The sequence below is a fragment of the Fringilla coelebs genome (assembly GCF_963513975.1).
Source record: "Fringilla coelebs genome assembly, chromosome: 8".
Classification (NCBI taxonomy): Eukaryota; Metazoa; Chordata; class Aves; order Passeriformes; family Fringillidae; genus Fringilla; species Fringilla coelebs.
Window position 1 is genome coordinate 34,636,579 of NC_140066.1, and position 18,332 is coordinate 34,654,910.

The 18,332-nt window shown below is 44.4% G+C and overlaps 1 protein-coding gene across 4 annotated transcripts in view; it reads left to right on the plus strand.

Moving 5' to 3' along the window:
* DOCK1 (dedicator of cytokinesis 1) overlaps nucleotides 1-18,332 on the plus strand; it is a 273,196-nt gene that overhangs the window by 54,172 nt on the left and 200,692 nt on the right. For all 4 annotated transcript variants that reach the window (XM_084210278.1, XM_084210275.1, XM_084210277.1 and 1 more), the window contains exons 19-23: nucleotides 1,515-1,612; nucleotides 5,411-5,500; nucleotides 5,845-5,945; nucleotides 8,158-8,292; nucleotides 11,845-11,953. In XM_084210278.1, the coding sequence (XP_084066404.1) occupies nucleotides 1,515-1,612; nucleotides 5,411-5,500; nucleotides 5,845-5,945; nucleotides 8,158-8,292; nucleotides 11,845-11,953 (533 nt within the window). The remainder of the gene's footprint in view (nucleotides 1-1,514; nucleotides 1,613-5,410; nucleotides 5,501-5,844; nucleotides 5,946-8,157; nucleotides 8,293-11,844; nucleotides 11,954-18,332) is intronic.

The following is an 18,332-nucleotide window of genomic DNA, read 5'->3' on the forward strand; positions in this document are numbered from 1 at the left end:
GGTTCAGGCTATAGACTTCTTGTAGGATGTATTAAAAGGAATGGAGGACTTGGATTCAAGTCTTTTAAAGCTTTAATGTAGTAAAACTCTCTTGATTTCTCCTCACAAAGGGATGATGAGAAGGCTTGGTTTGAGTGCTGCTCAGAGGGGACTCTTTCCAAGGAGTACTGTAGTGCTTTCCACTAGAAGCAATTCCATTTATTACTTAAAATGAAAGGTTTTTGAGAAAAGCAGAGCAGCTGCTTTCAGTCTCTGCAGATAATTTCCACAATAAACTCTGCAGATTCGTGCCTTGCTAAATGTTGTGTTTGTTGCTTTGAAAGCCTGAATGCCAAAGAGGTGAGGGGGAATTTGTTGGGAGAAAGTGCCTGTTTTGAGTGATTTTGGGCAGAATTCAGACAGTATGAATTATATGGGGGGGTGGGCCAGGGGCTAGACTGAAGGTAGTGAGTCATTAAATCAGCCATAAAATCACTGAAGTTGGAGAAGACCTTTGAGATCATTGTGCTCAGTTTGTTATTGAAGGATTCTCCTGAGCAAGACTTGCTGGGAGTTTTGTTTTGTGCTGAAACCTGACTTTTCATAGGGAAGAACTTTCCCCTGAGTCAGCTTTGGCAAAGGAGGGGGAGGAGTGTGGGCTTTGGGGTCTGTGGGTTCCAGGGTTTTGGGGTCTGGGGGTTCCAGGGCTGGGCTTTGGGGTCTGTGGGTTCCAGGGTTTTGGGATCTGTGGGTTCCAGGGCTGGGCTTTGGGGTTTGTGGGTTCCAGGGTTTTGGGATCTGTGGGTTCCAGGGCTGGGGTTGGTGTTTGCCAGGGAGCTGCTGCTCTGCAGGGGAACCCCACTGAGAGCTCATCCCCCGGAGTTTTCCCTAAAGGAGGCTTTGCATGGCAGATGGGGAGGGCTGGCCTCCTGTATTCCCTTACTGTTCAGGGAATGGTGAAGGGACACCAGCCCCAGGCTGCAGGATTTGGGGATGACACCACTGGCATGGTGTGGGCTGTGCCCTCAGAGAGCAGCCCAGTGGGCACTGGCAGATATTCATCCCCCAGCTTTCCCCCCCTGTCAGTTAGTTTGCAGCTCTTTGTGCTTCATTGTGCTTTATTTTCTTTTCAGTTTCTGCAGGGAGAGCAGAGAATCTGGAGCTGTAAATGCTGGGAGAGTCGCTGCCCTGTAGTGACTGTGTTGGTGGCTGACTAATTTCATTTTGGCATTTTTTTTCTAAGTATACAACTGTTGTGTACAGCAAATCAAAAACCCAGGCACCAGGCTTCCTTGGCCTAGATTTTCCTGCTGATATTTCAAAAGCTGGCTGCTTTTCTGAAAGCCTTTCAGAGTTGTGTCAGGGCAGAGGGATTGTCCCAGCTTTCTGCAGCGTCAGAGGGTACCAGAAATACCTTGTTGTCCAGGGAAAAAGGCTGAAGTGGGGAAATAAAACTTTGTCCTGCATATGGTGATGGAGAGTGAGGAAAGGGAAAGAGCCTGCAGGAGATAATTGATGGGTGTTTTTATTCCTAGTTGATCTCTTGGGACTGCTGAAGTGGAGATCCAACACGAGCCTGTTGCACCAGAACTTGAAGCAGCTGATGAAAGTTGATGGTGGTGAAGTGGTCAAGGTAATGAGTTAATGTCTGTAAAAATCCCAGAGTTTGAGGTGTGTTTTCTTTTTGGCTCCCCACACTTTCCCCCTCAACCTCACTGCACTCATTTGCACATTAAATTGCAACCAGGAACCTCAAACTTCAGGGTGCTGATGCTCCTCTGCCTGCCCTCCAGAAACATTTCAGGTGTTTGGGAACTGATAAAACACACATCAAATGCACATTGCTGAACATTAGCTTGTTTTTTTCTAGAACTTGGGTGAATTTTTATATACAGCTACATAAAGAAAATGCTTTTCTTTGCAAGATTAGACCATCTTGGAAGTCTTACATGGTGATGTAAAATGTATTTTTGATCTATGGGTGTGGAATGCAATGCTAGTGTGTGCTGCTGTTGTTTTCTTTTAAAAAACACTTCTGGAAACATTTAGCTGAGCCAAGTTATTTACATTTGCCAAGGCCACTGAGTGATTGCAGAGAGCTACATAAAGACAGGTTTAGCTGTGCAAAAGAGGAGGCTGGGACTTTATTGAAGGTGTTGTAATAAATCAAATCTAAAAGAGTGTCAAAAGATGTTCTTGGGGACAGGTGACCCTGGAGAGTTGTTTCCTTACTTCAGGGGATTTTTGGTTGTTTGACAGAAGCATAATGAAGCCTCAGCTGGAAGTAACTTCAAGCACCTGGGAATGCTGATTTTGTCCTCCTTGGAGGGTGGGGAAGGTGGGGTCCCACAGATTTGTGTTTTAGGAAGGTTCTGCTTGCTGTGGTTTTGTCCTGGGTGGTTTGAGAGCAGAATCTTGCCCGTGGCTCCTGCTGAGCACTGCTATGGCTCTGCTACTCCAAATGTGACATCCCAGTGGCATGTTCCTGCTGGGTGGGGATCAGGGATTTCCTCAGGATGCACCACAAGTGGGGCTGGAGTAGTAAAAGCAGTTCTGGAGTGAGTTCTGCACCTGGCACACGCTCAGGAGCCAGTGAGATTCCCTCCTCCTCTCCCAGGGATCTGAGCACAGCTGGACTCATGCAGAGGGCAGAAGAGGGAGTGTTTAATATTGCTTCCACCACCATTTTTATCCTTTTTAGAGGGCCAGTGCTTGCATTCTCCATCTGTTGCAGCAGTGTTCCATCTTTGTGGGGGCTGCTCCATTGCAGGATCTGCTTTGTAACTGTTCCTTTCTCTGCAGCTCTCTTTGCCCTTCGTGTTTTCAACTACAATGCCCAGTGCAGCCTGGATATCTTTAGAAAAAGTATTGATGTGATAAAAAACATTCCTATTTTCTGTTAAGCCATTGCCTGTTGTTAAAACTCCCAGTAAAAGGCCTGGGCCTACTGGTGTTCCTCTGTTTGAGTGGAGATGAGCCCAGCTCCCCATTCTGTGCCTGTTCCCAGAGTGTGTGGAAGCTGTAAATGTTATCTCCCTTCCCCAGAGGCTCTGGCTCCATTTGTGCAGAGTCTGTGCAGTATGAGAATGTAAACTAATAGTGCAGGAATGATTCATGGCACCTGAGAAACGTCCTGCCCCTTCACTCAGCAGTGGCATCTCTGCTGTGCTCTTCCTGCTGCTGCACCAGGTCCTGGTGAACTGATTTCAGGCTTGAACTCTGCTGATGAAAGTCAGGCTGAGGTGTCTGAATGTGAAATCAAGGCTTGATCAGCCTCCCAGCCATCCTTTGGCTTCCAGGGGACTCGGTGTGTGGGACCCAGGAGTGCAACTTCTCTTCAGACCAGGAGAGAAACTTCTCCTGTCATGGCTCAGAACGGTGCTGAGCACTTCCCTCCCTGCCAGCTGGCAGCAGCCACAGAATCATTTAGAATTACAGAACCATTTAGGTTGGAAAAGACCTCTGAGATCACAGAGTTCAACCTTTAGAACATCAAGTCCAGCCTTTAATGTGCTTTATTTGCACATCTTCTTTAATGGGATGAGTAAGGCTGTGAGAAGGTGATGTTTTCCTTTTGCCCCCGTGGTGAAATTATGAGCTGGCTCTTCCCCAGGACTGGGCTAAGATCAGCTGCAGGAATTTGGGCTTTTCTGTTTTTTCATTCTCAGCAGCAGGAACTGTGACTCTGTGCTCAGTTGGTTTAAGGAGTTTGACATTCAGCTGGGGAATGGGGTTAACTGATGACATTTGGCTGTAGGTTTAGGAGATCAGGTGAATCAGGCTTGATCCAGGACACTCATTGAACATCTTTAAGGAAACATTTTGAAAGGAGGAAGGTGGGAGTCAGGCTGGTTTTCCATCCCTCTCACAGGATGTGGAATGGCTCTTGTAGCTGGAACCTCAGCATCAATTCCCTTCTGCTTGTTGAGATGTTCTTCCCTCTGTCTCATCTACCTCATTGTCATATTTCCTGAAAAATCCCTTTGCCAGGATTTCTTCTCCTGGGAAGGTGAGAAGCCTCAGAGAAAAAACAATATTATCTCATTTGCTTCTCCCTGTTTTTCTGCTTTGGAATGTGGTTGGAGATTGTTTACCCACAGGTGCATGTTTGATTGGTTCCATGTGAATTGTTCTTACTTAATGACCAATCACCACCAGCTGTGTTGACTCTGAGGTGTCAGTCACAAGTTTTCCATGATCACTCTTGTTAAGCCTTCTATCTGTATCCTTTCTGTATTCTTTAGTATAGATTTAGTATAGAATTCTTTAATATAAGTACATGTAATAATTAATTAGCCTTCTGAGAACATGGAGTCAGATTCACTCATCTCTCACCTCATCCTGGGAACCCCTGCAAATACCACACATCTACAAGGCAAAAAATTTTTTTTTTAAATTTTATTTCCCTGTGAGGGTGGGCAGCCCTGGCCCAGGGTGCCCAGAGCAGCTGGGGCTGCCCCTGGATCCCTGGAAGTGCCCCTGGATCCCTGGAAGGCCAGGCTGGAGCAGCCTGGGACAGTGGAAGGGGTTCCAGGGGGTGGCACTAGATGGGATTTAAGGTCCCTTCCAACCCAAACCATCCTGGGATGATTTGAGACAGATGTGCTGGAACCATCTGCATTTAACCCCTTCTTTCTCAACCCCAACTGAGCTGTGCTGCAGCCTGGCTGTGCCCTGGAGGAGCCCCTGTGTGTCTGTGCCAGCTGGAGGAAGGAGCTGCTCAGGCACAAGCCCATCCCAGCAGAACTGATGAGTATCTCTGGCCCTGCATGGATCCCTGGCTCTGGGAAGGACTCCTGGAATTAGGGACCTTTTGTCCTTGAGCTTTACTGGAAGCCCTGGCACTAATCTGCTTTTCCTGTGGTGCTGCCCAGGCAGGGGGAGTGAAGACCTTGCTGGGCAGCTTTGGGGCTGGGGCAGCAGTGGGGGGCTCTGTTCCCATGCCTGCATGTGGGATCCCTCTGGGATTTGGGGCTGTGCTGCAGCCCTGGGCAGGGATGCTCCGAGTGCCTCCTGTGGCTCAGCTCCCACCTCCCTGGCATGAGACTCAGTTGCTTGTGTGGTTTGTGCTCTGGAACTGCCAAATTGTCAGCAATGCATGGGCCTGGTGACCGTGTGGGGAATCTGCAGTTTGGAAGTTGTTGTTGTTGTTGTTGGAGCATTGTCACAGATTCCAGTCCTTGTCCAGGTGTGCCAAGTGTGACTTCTGACTTCATTTTTTCTGTTGGACTGATAACCTGTGTATAGATAATCAACTTCACTAAAAATCGTCTGCTGAAAAGAAAAGTGTTGGATTTTCCAATTTTTTTTTTTTTTTTGGCTAACTTTTAAAATGCCTCAATTTTAGCAAAAACACCTGTAGAAACCTGTGTGGAATCTCAGTTTAATTTTCCTTTGAAAACATGATGAGAGCTGTGTTGTTTCTTTGTAGTTCCTTCAAGATACACTGGATGCCCTTTTTAATATCATGATGGAGAATTCAGAGAGTGAGACCTTTGACACTTTGGTGTTTGATGCTTTGGTGAGTCTGCAGTGGGGAGGGTCTGAAATGTTCCTAATAATGGGGAATTAATGACAGAATGAAGTTGGTTAATGGAAGAGATCTGAGCTGAGAGTTATTGTTTAATTTAAAAGTTATATTTAAAGGTTCAGATCCAGAGGGAGTTGGATTCTATCATGTCATCCTCCCAGGAAATAAGGAAGCACTGAAATCCAGTCATTTTAATGGATTGCCAGCAGAATTTAGGACAAGAGCAGAGTTTTTAATGTCAGTGATGTCTCTTCTCTGAGAAGAAAGGGGAATGGACAAAAATGAAAGATTTTTTTTTTGAGACTAACACACTAATTATGCTGGGTTTTTTTCAGGTATTTATCATTGGACTGATTGCTGACAGAAAATTTCAACATTTCAACCCTGTCTTGGAGACTTACATCAAGAAGCATTTCAGTGCTACCCTGGCCTACACGTGAGTTGGAAAATTTCTTTTTCCTAATGTGACTTGGAGAATTTTTCCAGGTAATGTTATTTAATTACTTGTTTATGTTGCTTAATTAGCAACATGCTCATGAGCTTGGGAGGGTCTGGAAGAAGACTGGGGGTAGTCTTTGTTTCTTTCTTGAAATAAATTGGTGCAACTTTCAGTCCTGTGCAAGGAGAAGCTTTGATAGTGCTGTGATGAAGAAGGGGATGATTTGACAATTTCAGGAGTTGTTTTGTAAGGAAAACAAGAGCAATTCTCACTGATATTGGAAGGAAATCATGTCCATTTAGGATGCTTCAAACACTGGGGGTTTTTTGTGCAATAAATGACACTGTGCCCCAATTATCCAGGTTACTATCAGTGTGGGGAAGAGGCAGTGAATGACACAAAAAAGGCCCATTATTTTTGTTGTCTTGAGTCGTTTTTGACAGTTGGAATCTTTGCTGCTCCATTAGGCTGGAGGCAAAATATTTGATGGATATCTTTGCAGTGCTGGGGGGAAGGCAAACCCAAACCAGGAAGCCTGGGGTGCCCTTTGCTGGTGCAGAGTCTCTATTAAGGGACCTGAAAATGTTTGAAAATATTGATTTAAAATTGTGAAGAGTCATGAAATCATAGAATATCCTGAGCTGGTGTCACCTCAGGACATGAAAGAACACAAGTGCACACCGCTGTTCTCAAGGTGAAGAGAAAAAGGGGAAGTTTATTTTCTCACTTTTAGCATTTATAGTTTTCTAAAAGTGACAGTGCCACCTCTACAATGACACTGGACAAACCAACAGTCCATCAACTTTCTCTTCTTCTATAAAGGAATGCAAAACAATGAGTTATGTACAGAAAGTGTGTGAGAAAGTTTGCTACAAAAATATAAACATCAGAAGGCTTAAAAAAAATCTTAAAAAATCTCGGTGACAAGCTGGAAAGTCCCACAATGATCATCAGTCCAGCTCCTGGCACAGACACACCAAAATCCCACTCTGTGCATCCCTGGGAATGTTGTCCAAACCCTCCTGGAGCTCTGGCAGCCTCGGGGCAGTGCCCAGCACTCTGAAAAAAACCCCTTTCCCTGATCCTTCTTTAATTCCCAAAGGAGATTTGAGCCTGCAGTCTCAAGGCTGATATTTTGATCACTGATCCCTCATGTGGAGCATCCTGCATCACCTGCACTTCTCAGGAAGAGCTGAGGGTGGTCCTCTCCTGGCATGGAGAGCATCCTTCCCTTCCTCATGTGCAGGGAGGCAGAGACAGGGAGGAGCTGAATTCTGCCTTGAGGTGTCCCCATGGATGTGACAGGTCCCTTCCCTCTCCCTGCCTTTCATTCATGGAACATCCAGCGTGGAAAAGAGCTCCAAGATCACACAGCCCAACCTTCAGCCCTGAAGTAAAGAGAGGTAGCCTTGGCTGTATTTAAGTGCTTACTTGAAATTCTCAGGCAGTTTGCTCCTGCTCCAACAAATCCCCAGGCAGCAGGATCTCTGTGTTGTTTTCTGTTAGTGGGGAATAATGTGGAGCTTGTTTACTTGGAGTGGGGATGTTGGATCATGCACTGGAGCTGGGATGATTTAAAATGGAATTGCTCGTGGTTGCATTAAAGCCCTGATTTATATTCATTGGAAGGGAGGGAGCTGGAATGGGATTATTTTGGAAATTGTTTCACTTTCGAGTTTGATAGGCTTTAAAATGGGGAAGAAGAGAATTTCCAGCTGGTGGTGTGTACTTTGAGAAATGAATTTTACAAATTTCTGCCCAAAATCCATGGGAAAGCTTTCTAAAGGGGAAGCCTTGCTGAATGAAGAAACTCATACTTTGTGCTAATTCTAACAGCATGCTTGTATTTAATTTAATTATTTTTATTGTTCTTATTTATAATTTTTAATTCTTATTTATAATTATTTATTAGAGGGTCTATCTTTCTCAGAGCCTAAATCTGAATATCCATCTGAGCATCCAGCAAATCAGCCTTACTGAGATTTGTTGTATTGCTTGTGTGTTAAATGAGGTTATGGTCTGTGGTTTTTCTTTTTTTGCTCAAGAATAAATTCCAGCTACTTATCAGCAAAACAAAACCATGATGAGTTTATTAGTTGAATAATTAACTTTGTAGCTCTGTGAGCACATCATTTTTCATTAAACCTTTCAAAATGGAAATTCTGTGAGAATACTCGTAACTCGTTTGTGGGTTTTTGTATTTACACAGGAAACTGACCAAGGTTTTAAAAACATATGTGGACAATGCTGAGAAGTGTGGGATCACTGATCAACTCTTCAAAGCCATGAAAGCCCTGGAATACATCTTCAAGTTCATTGTCCGCTCCAGGATATTGTTCAACCAGTGAGTTCCACCTCCCACTGCCAATAATGCCCCAAAACTGCCAACATTTTACATCCAGCAGATAAAACTGCTTCCTATTGCACTATTTCAGAAATGTTGACGCTGTGAGAAGTTACTTCAGGAGAAAGGTTTTCCCTCTTTAGCAGAGATCTGTGTTTTCAGTAGCAGGGAATTGGTAAAATCATCCTAGTTTAGGTCTCTGGACAATTAAAGCTTGGCACTGTTTGGGGAGACTTCTGTTTCTGTATTGTTTTATACACGAGATTTTACAGAAGTTATAAACCAAGCTGATGGGATCTTCACTTAGATTGAGTCCTTTTACTGCTTGTTAGCAGTGGGAACAACCTTATTGCAAGGGATTTATGTAGAGCTCTTCAGTTACCATCTCCACCACCCTTTCCTCTAATTTAGGGCTTGGAATTTATTTCTGCAGGAGCCTTGCTGTGAGATTCATAAAATACTGGATGTCACTGAGGCTGTAGCAGGGCCTACAAATCACATGAAAACAGAAAAAAATACAATTCCCTCTGGCTGCAGATTGGATTTACAGACAATCTGACCCTCCAGGACTGGCTGTGGGATTTCCTTGTGGGAAGCACGAATTCACAGCCCTTCAGTGTGAGACCCAGCCCTCCATGCCAAGGGATTAATCAGCAAAATTAGTGAATGCAGAAAGAGCCTGTGGTTTGCTCTGCTGCAGGACTGAAGCCCTGCCTGGGGGGTGTGATTTGGAGTGATTAAAATGCAGGATTGCTGCCTCTCCACTGAGGAATCACAAGCAGCAAGCTGAAGCTTTTATTCCAAAATATGACATATTTTTAACTTCAGGAAGGGGGTGGTGGGCTCCATGGATGGATGGAGCATTTTAGCAGTTGAGTTCTGGATAAATCCATGGAAGTTCATCCACTTAAAGCGTGGTGGCACAACCATTTGTTCACTACAGTAAAGGTTGATAAAGGCAAAATATTACAAGTGACCTTTAGAAATATCTCTGATTTCCTCAGTAGTGATCCCAGTGCTTGTGGTGTATTTACTGCACTCTTAAAATCCTCCAGGCAGTACTAGAAGCATCAACCTGGTGTAAACCTTGATTTCTCACAGCTGCAGAGATTTTTGTCCTTTATCAGGTATATTAAATAAATAGATGTTATTAACTGACAGTAGGAACACATTTGTGACTGACTTGTTTATTTTTATTATAACTTCCTTTTTGAAAGGCAGAGCTTTTTGTCTGAAGCACTTTGATTTATTGGGCTGTCAAGTTCAGTTACTTTTTCTGTTGGTATAAGCTTCAGCTCTCTAATCTGTTCAGGGGGACACTAAAATCCATTATGAAAATGGGGACTTAACAAGTTTTTTATCCTGCATAACCCCCAGTTTAAGCCTAAAAGGGGAATAGAAGTGTGCACAGCAAAGTAACACAATTTAGTGGTTTGGTTTGTTTTTTGTTTTTTTTTCCTGCAGTATTTATTTCCTCTGTGTCTAGGTTAAAATCAGCTTTTTCACATCTGGGACTTCCCAAGGTTTATGAGCACAGCATTAAAAATGATACACATTAACTTCAGTGTAAAGCAGCAGGAGCATCCTGAGCTCCATGTTTATCCCAAGAAAAGCCCATTTCCAGCTGCAATATGTGATCCATCATGATGTAGCTTTAGGTGGGATATTGGGCAGGATTTCCTGGCTGGGAGGGTGGGCAGCCCTGGCACAGGGTGCCCAGAGCAGCTGGGCTGCCCCTGGATCCCTGGCTATACTAAACTATACTAAAGAAAGAGAAGGGAGACATCAGAAGACATGACAAAAATGAATAATAAAAAACCTGTGACTGCTCAGAGAGTCTGACACAGCTGGACTGGGGTTGGTCATTAATTAAAAGCAATTCATATGGAACCAATCAAACATTCACCTGTTGGTGAACAATGCCCAAGCCACATTCCAAAGCAGCAATCAGATAATTCTTGTTTTCATTCCTCTCTGAGGCTTCTCAGCTTCCCAGGAAGAGAAAATCCTGGGCAAAGAGGATTTTTCAGAAGATGTCACGGTGACAGGAAGGGACCTTGAGCTCATCCCATCCCACCCCTGCCATGGACAGGGACAGCTCCCACTGTCCCAGGGTGCCCCAAGCCCTGTCCAGCCTGGCCTGAAGTCCCTGTGATGTTTGGAACTCCCCCTGTTCAGATTTAATCTGGATCCCTTTTTTTGGCCAGGTTAAGTCTGACTGACCCTGGTGTGGGTGAGCCCCACGTGCTGCCTGAGGAGGGGAGCTTTTCAAGGATGCTGTGCAGCCAGTGGTGGTGTCCCCCTGGTTTTCCATGGGGATTGTGCCATCCTGCACCTGGAGCAGAGCAGCTTCTGCATTTAAACCCCTGCAGAGAATTCCAGGAGCGCTCATTGTACCAGTGGCCCAAACTCTTCACCTTGGCTGGGTTTTTTTGGCCTCTTGTGTCTCTCAGGTGCCTCTCTGCAGTTTTTACCCCCCTGAAATCATCTGAGAGAGGGAGAGGGGGCTGCCAGTGGGCAGCTCAGCTGTGAGGAACCTGCCTGGGGGCACAGGGACCTTGCTCCTGCAGCTGAGCTGGGCTGAGTCATTGCTGTGTGTCAGCTGTGCTGACTCCATGGCAAACTGAGCCTGAAATCAGTGCTGAAACACGATTTAACCTCACTGCTTCCTTCCCACAGGAAAAAAAATGTATCTTCTTAGCAAAAACAGGGTCGATGGGTTCTTTCCTTCTTTTCTTTCCTTCTTTTCTTTCCTTCTTTTCTTTCCTTCTTTTCTTTCCTTCTTTTCTTTCCTTCTTTTCTTTCCTTCTTTTCTTTCCTTCTTTTCTTTCCTTCTTTTCTTTCCTTCTTTTCTTTCCTTCTTTTCTTTCCTTCTTTTCTTTCCTTCTTTTCTTTCCTTCTTTTCTTTCCTTCTTTTCTTTCCTTCTTTTCTTTCCTTCTTTTCTTTCCTTCTTTTCTTTCCTTCTTTTCTTTCCTTCTTTTCTTTCCTTCTTTTCTTTCCTTCTTTTCTTTCCTTCTTTTCTTTCCTTCTTTTCTTTCCTTCTTTTCTTTCCTTCTTTTCTTTCCTTCTTTTCTTTCCTTCTTTTCTTTCCTTCTTTTCTTTCCCTCCCTCCCAGAGTTTCAGGTCACTCACCTTGGGCCACTGGTAGATTTTAATGATTGCTGGCAAGTTGGCTGGCTGCTTTCTGGCTTCATCAGCACAAGGGTCCTGGCAGACATCTGCAGGGTGGAGAGGCTGTCCCTGGCACAGGGAGCTGGGGCTCTGCTCAGGGATTCACCAGAGACTGGAGCAGCACTGCTGCATGTGGCATTTCACAATAAAAATCTCTTCTTCCTGCTGGCCCAGCCTGGCCAGTCTGTCTTTTGTTGGTGTTTTTTTTGTTTTTTTTCTGGAAGAAACCTCTTGATTCACTGAAGAAAGTTGTAAAAATTCTTGAAAAAATATAAGACAGAAAGTGGCCATTTGCCACCTGATTGTTAAAAAAGCCAGCAGATATTTTAGAACAGTATTTCCATCGTGGTTTGTGCTGATGAAACCTCATTGTTTTTCAGGCTGTATGAAAACAAAGGAGAAGCAGACTTCAGGGAGTCCCTGGTGCAGCTCTTTAAGTCCATCAATGAGATGATGAGCAGCAACTCTGACCAGACTGTCATAGTGAAGGTTTGTGCTTTCCAGCTCTTCAGTTTTACATCCTCAAGCACAACAAGGCAGGGAAATATTTGCTTAATTTGTGCTTAAAAGCTGGCTTTGCTTCAATCAAGGTTAATTCTTGGTGCTTCTGCTAAAGGGTTTGTGACTGTGTAAAGAGCTTTCTTTGAACAAGTTAATTTATAGAATTCTAGAATTACTTAGGTTGGAAAAGACATCTAAGGTCATTGAGTCCAACCTTTAATGGCTTCAAAACCTTCACTTTTATTTTAAAAAGAGAACTTAATTTGGATTCAGTGGTATTTGCCTTTTTTTAACTTGTATAACCTCAAAGTTAAGGTGTTTTTAAGACATTATACTTAAGATGCTGCTGACAGTGTAGATCCTCATATTTTAATGTATTTATTTTTATCTGAGGCTGTTCAGGAACTTCAATACAGGATCTTAAGCCCTAGTACATATTTTTAAAAAGAAAATTAGTAATGAGAGTGGCTGAAAGCTCCACCTTTCATCCCTTACACCTTTTTTTGTGTCCCTTTAAATCTGCTTTTGGGAACATTGGCTCATGCAATTGGGAAAGGGGTCTGTGCCCTCAAATGGTGCTGATATCAAAGAGCAAAAGCTCTGAATTGTAGGACTGGCAGGTTTTAGTATCCAGAGGAGGCTGGATACAGAAGGTAGTGGATCTTTTTCATCATGGAAAACTACAGAGACTGCCCTGAGTGTGTTTGATAAGCTGCACCTTGAACTTCTCCTTGTGCTTCCAACCAGAGTCTATAAAAAAGGTGAAAGCCCTGACCCAGCCCTGCTGAATCAGTTGAGAGATGATCAAGGGGCTGGGATTTGGGGTAGGGTTTGGGGACAGTTGGGCTCTTCCTGCTCAGGTGGTTGCAAAGACAGACAGTGGGAAGTCCCTGTGGCAGTGGAAGGAGTTCCTGGGGCAGGGAAAGTCCCGAGTCAAAGCCCCCAGTCCTTTGTAGCTGAGCTCTGGGGCTCCTGATGCCATGCTGAGCACACAGCAGGAGGAGACAGTGGGGATAAAGCAGCTGAGGAGGAATATTTTAGGCAGAGAGGCCAAGACTGGATCATCTGATAACAAAGTAGGGATATTACACGTTTCAGGAAAGCTGTATTTTCATTTCATTGCCAGAGCATCTGTCCTGAATGGAAATGGGCAGGTGGAGGCTGTGGCTCAGAGTGGGCTCTCTGGGCTTTCACAAATAGCTTGCAGATTACAGGAGTGGAATGTGATATTTCTTTTCCTCAGTCTCCCTTGCAGGGCCTGCTGCAGGAAGGCAGATGAACATGAGCTTTTTTTTCTTTTACAATTTATACCTTGGTGGGGGAAAAAAAATGAAAAAAAGCTAAAAATTGATTTGGTTGTGTTCACCTGAGATGCAAGAAGGAAAACTGCCTGGCAAGGGCTGGAGAGATCCCAGCAGCAGTGCTCCAGGTGCAGAGCTCTGCAGGCTTGGGAGGGCACTGTGTGTGTGTGGGGTGGCAGGTGAAGCTCTGAGGGATGAGCAGGGTGGGTTGCAGAAGCCTTGACAAGCTTTCATTCATTACTTATTGCTTTCATCACTTCTGGACTCGAATTCCTGAGCTCTCAGAACACATCTTTGCTACTATTGGCTTTTTGCAGCTTGTGGAATTGCTTTTATGATGTTCAGGTATCCACTGGAGCTGGGCAGTGTGAGCACCAGGCAGAAATGTGTGCCTCTGTCACAGAGAACAAAACTATGGAATGGGTGGGTAAATGAGTTTTTTGGAGGGTGAGTGTGGGTTCTGTGCACCCTGCCTGGCAGAAATGTGTGCCTCTGTCTGAGAACAAAACTCCAGACTTGGTGGGTAAATGTGGGGTTTTTTGGAGAGTGAGTGTGGGTTCTGTGCACCCTGCCTGGCAGAAATGTGTGCCTCTGTCTGAGAACAAAACTCTTGATTTGGTGGGTAAATGTGGGGTTTTTGGAGGGTGAGTGTGGGTTCTGTGCACCCTGCCTGGCAGAAATGTGTGCCTCTGTCTGAGAACAAAACTATGGAATGGGTGGGTAAATGTGGGGTTTTTTGGAGGGTGAGTGTGGGTTCTGTGCACCCTGCCTGGCAGAGCTGCAGGAGGTGCCAGTGACACTGTGGGGTGACATTTGAGGTCTCCTTCAGCATCTGCATCTCTGCTGGTGGAGAGGAGCATCAGCTGGAGCTCCCAGAGCTGGGGCTGACCCCTGAGCAGAGGGGTGGGGACACTCAGGGGACACTGCTGTCAGGAGGAGTGAAGGGACCCCTGCGTGTCCTGGCATTTGGGCAGGACACCTTGGAGCCATCAGGGAGGGGCAGGGTGCTGGGGTGGCAGGGCTGTCACCCTGCTGTCACCTGCTGTCACAGAGCCTTGGAGCAGCCACTGGGTGCTGTGCTGGTCCCCCAAACCCCTGGAAGGGGTCAGAGGGGTGCAGAGGGTTGGGAATGCTGCACCTCCCCAGCAGTGGAACCCTGATCTGCTGTGCTCAGGGCTTTGGGCAAGGGCTGGCACTTGCTGACAGCCTTAGGAGGGGAATTAAAATGAATTAAAAGGATTTTTTTGTCTTTTCTGACAGAAGTGTGAGGTTTGTTGTTCCAGGGGGTTGTGGGGGCAGCCAGGGCCAGAGCTCAGGTGCAGGGATGTGCTGGGTGCAGCCTCTGAGGGAGGCTGGGAGAGCCAGGAGGGGAAGGGAGGGCAGAAAGCACGGCTGGCATCTCCTGGGGACACTGCTGGGGACCAGGGCAAGGAGATGCTCCAAAGGCCAGAGCATCCCTCCCATGGAGCCAGGCTGGGACACCTGGGGGGGCTCACCTGGAGAGGAGCAGCTCCAGGGAGAGCTCAGAGCCCCTGGCAGGGCCTGAAGGGGCTCCAGGAGAGCTGGGGAGGGACTGGGGACAAGGATGGAGGGACAGGATACAGGGAATGGCTCCCACTGCCAGAGGGCAGGGCTGGATGGGAGACTGGGAAGGAATTTTTGGCTTTGAGGCCCTGGCACAGGGTGCCCAGAGCAGCTGGGGCTGCCCCTGGATCCCTGGCAGTGCCCAAGGCCAGGCTGGACACTGGGGCTGGAGCAGCTGGGACAGGGGAAGGTGTCCCTGCCATGGCTGGGGTGGAAAAAGATCTTTGAGTCCCTCCCAAACCAAACCAGCCTGGAATTCTGGTGCTGTTGGATAATTTGCTGAAGTTTCATGGAAGATCAGTGATTTTAAGCAGGTAATCCCCAGGTCCCTGTGTTGTGCAGGAAGATCAGCAGATCTTGGTGTGTAGCAGTTTTAGACTTTTTTTTCACTGATTTTTGTAAATATTGGGGGAGTTAAATTATTGTAGACACAATAAGTGTGTTTGGACAGAGATAAGAAGTTGCAAAGACCTACAGAGAAAATTAAGGTGCTTTACATGAAACAAGGCAGATGCTTCTTTCACCCATCCCACTGCTCCCATTTCTCCTTGCAAAAACTGGAATTTTCCTTTACAGTTGATCACCATGGAGCAGAACTGCCACTGGAAACTTTCTCAGAGATGTTCCCAACTTTTTGGGCTGGATAGACTGGATTTTTTTTCCTGTCTGCTGGGGGAGTAGCCTTCAAGCTGACACATTATGAAAGACTGCAGTCTTGTGTTCTGAGCAAGAATTCCTCTTTATCTATTCAAATATTTATGTCCTTGTGGAAGCTGATGAGCTGCTGTTGACTGTAGTTGTTTAATATTTTGCTTGTAATTTTTTTTTTAAATTTGAATTTTTCAAGGCTTTGGGTGCATGCATGGGGAAAAAAAGTTTCCTCAAAAAAAAACCTCTTAGAGTTGTACAAGGATTTAAGGCTGTAGAGCATAAGAGGAGGCTTGGAATTTGTATTTCTTTTAGGATTATGGATATTGAAAAAGTCAGAGGTAGGGGAGAATTTATAGGGTGTGTGTGTATATATATATGTGTGTGTGTTTATATGTATAAATATATTTATATGTAACATTGAAAGGTTCTTTTTAAATTGTCTGGTACTACTTCAGCTATGGATTTTTGCACTAAATAGGTAAAATTGCATCTTGGGATGATCTTGGGATGTGGTTTGAGCAGAGCTTTACTAGCACTCTGCTGGTGCTTACACCTCATTTCTTTTGCCTTTTATATACTCCAACATGTTGGAATTAAAATGTTGAAGTGCAAGAATGACTAAAACCCACTTTCACCCCAGGTTATAATCACTCTTGTAGGTTTGAATTTGGGAAGGTGAGCTGCTAAAAATTACAATGTTCAAAACAATGCAGTAGTTGGAGTTTTTTAGTTAATTAAATAAAATTTTAGGGATTTTTTTTTTGGTATTTCAGTGGAGACAGACGTTTCAGGGCTGCCTTGTGCAGTTTTTCAAGGTGTGGGGCTGTCCAAGCTGGAGAGGGAAATCCAAGCAGGGATTTGAGCTGCCATGCTGTGGTTGTTCCCTCAATAACAAAAGTTCCTCTCTCATGCTGAGTGCCAGGGCTGCAGAGTGCCTTGGGAAGGGGAGGCTCCACTTGGATTTCCCAGCCTCACTTGGACTTTGAGGGTTAAAGCTGCTGCAGGAAGGTGAGCAGCATTTGTGGGTGCATGCATTTTTAATGGTTACAAGTGTGCTGAGCCTTGCTGGGTTTATTCCTCCTTTCTGCTAATTGGTGCATGATAATTATTTCCTTAACCTCCTCCTGCTGAAGCATGAGCTCAGCTGGAGCCTGGGAGTGATGGTTCAAAATTGCAGATATTCCTTAGTCAGGGATTCCTGCCTCTCTTGGGAGGCACAGAAGCTCCTCCTGCAGTGGAGGGAGCTGGACCCTTCTCAGCAAATATAAATGACACAAAAATTCTAACCTGCACTTAAAATATTTCACCCACAAAAGAATTATAAACTTTAAGGTTTTATTCCAATACAAAAAAATATAAAAATCATCATCATAATGATCAAAATAAATAAAATGAAACCTTATTAACAAAAACATAATATAAATCATATTGCAATTCAAAATTTCATATAAAATATAAAACCATTAAAATTTTAGTTACATTTAACCTATCCCAAAATGAAATTAAGAAAAAAATAACAAAAAAAGCCTTAAATAAATACCCCAAAAATTTATAAAACTAAATCAGATGTCATACTCATACCTTATTACTTCATTGTTTACCTTAATTAATACAATCCTACCCATAACTAACAAAACATAATAGCTTATCTACTTCAATAAAGCCAACAAAAATTAACAAAACTGTCAAAACAATATTCATAATTGAGACAAGAGGGGGAGATGTTGGAACCCTGAGTACTGAGAATTTCAGACTTTCTGTGCTGGCAGGCACTGACTCCCAAGAGAACTCTGCATTTCACCTGAGTCCATGGAGAAGTTCCAAAAATGGATTGATAATTTGTATTATGGGTGTGGAGTTTGAATAGAACTGTGTAATGTCACAGGTGGAAAATTTAGGGTTTAAGGGTTTAGAATATAGTAATAGATATATAAAGCAAAATGGAGATTTTAGGGTGGAGGCTGCTTTTTCTTCTCCACCTTCTTCTTTTTCTTCTCCACCTTCTTCTTTTTCTTCTCCACCTTCTTATTTTTCTTCTCCACCTTCTTCTTTTTCTTCTCCACCTTCTTCTTTTTCTTCTCCACCTTCTTCTTTTTCTTCTCCACCTTCTTCTTTTTCTTCTCCACCTTCTTCTTTTTCTTCTCCACCTTCTTCTTCTTCTTTCTTCTCCTCCACCTTCTTCTTCTTCTTTCTTCTCCTCCACCTTCTTCTTCTTCTTTCTTCTCCTCCACCTTCTTCTTCTTCTTTCTTCTCCTCCACCTTCTTCTTCTTCTTTCTTCTCCTCCACCTTCTTCTTCTTCTTTCTTCTCCTCCACCTTCTTCTCCATGGGTTTGGGTGGTGTTTTGTAATTAAACAGAAAAGTCTGCATTGCAGGGCACAAGGGATCAGTTACTGGGTTAAAAGTGAAAATAATTTAGGTGTCATTTCCTAATTAGATAGTTTAACCTTAAAAGACCTTATAGAGAAAGATAGTTAGGCATTTTGTAGCTTGTTAATAGAATGCTGTAGAACTTGGGACTTGTAAAAATGTAATATAAATAAAAATAATAAACATGTAAGTCTAAACACAAAACTACTTTCAATCCCAACCCTAAAACAAAAAAGCCCCAAAAACCATCAGGGCCCCTCTGATATTTGCTGTTCTGATTTTGTTCAGGATGGCTGGGAAAAGGCAGGGACCTCTGAATAATCTGAATTAAGGAGGTGTGGGCACTCTGTGTGTATAAAATCATCCTGTGTGAGGCCACAGAGAGCTGGGGTGGAAGATGAGATCATTTTTTAATGCGAATTCTCCAGTGCCTGTGGGTTCTTAAGAATTCTGCTCACTTCT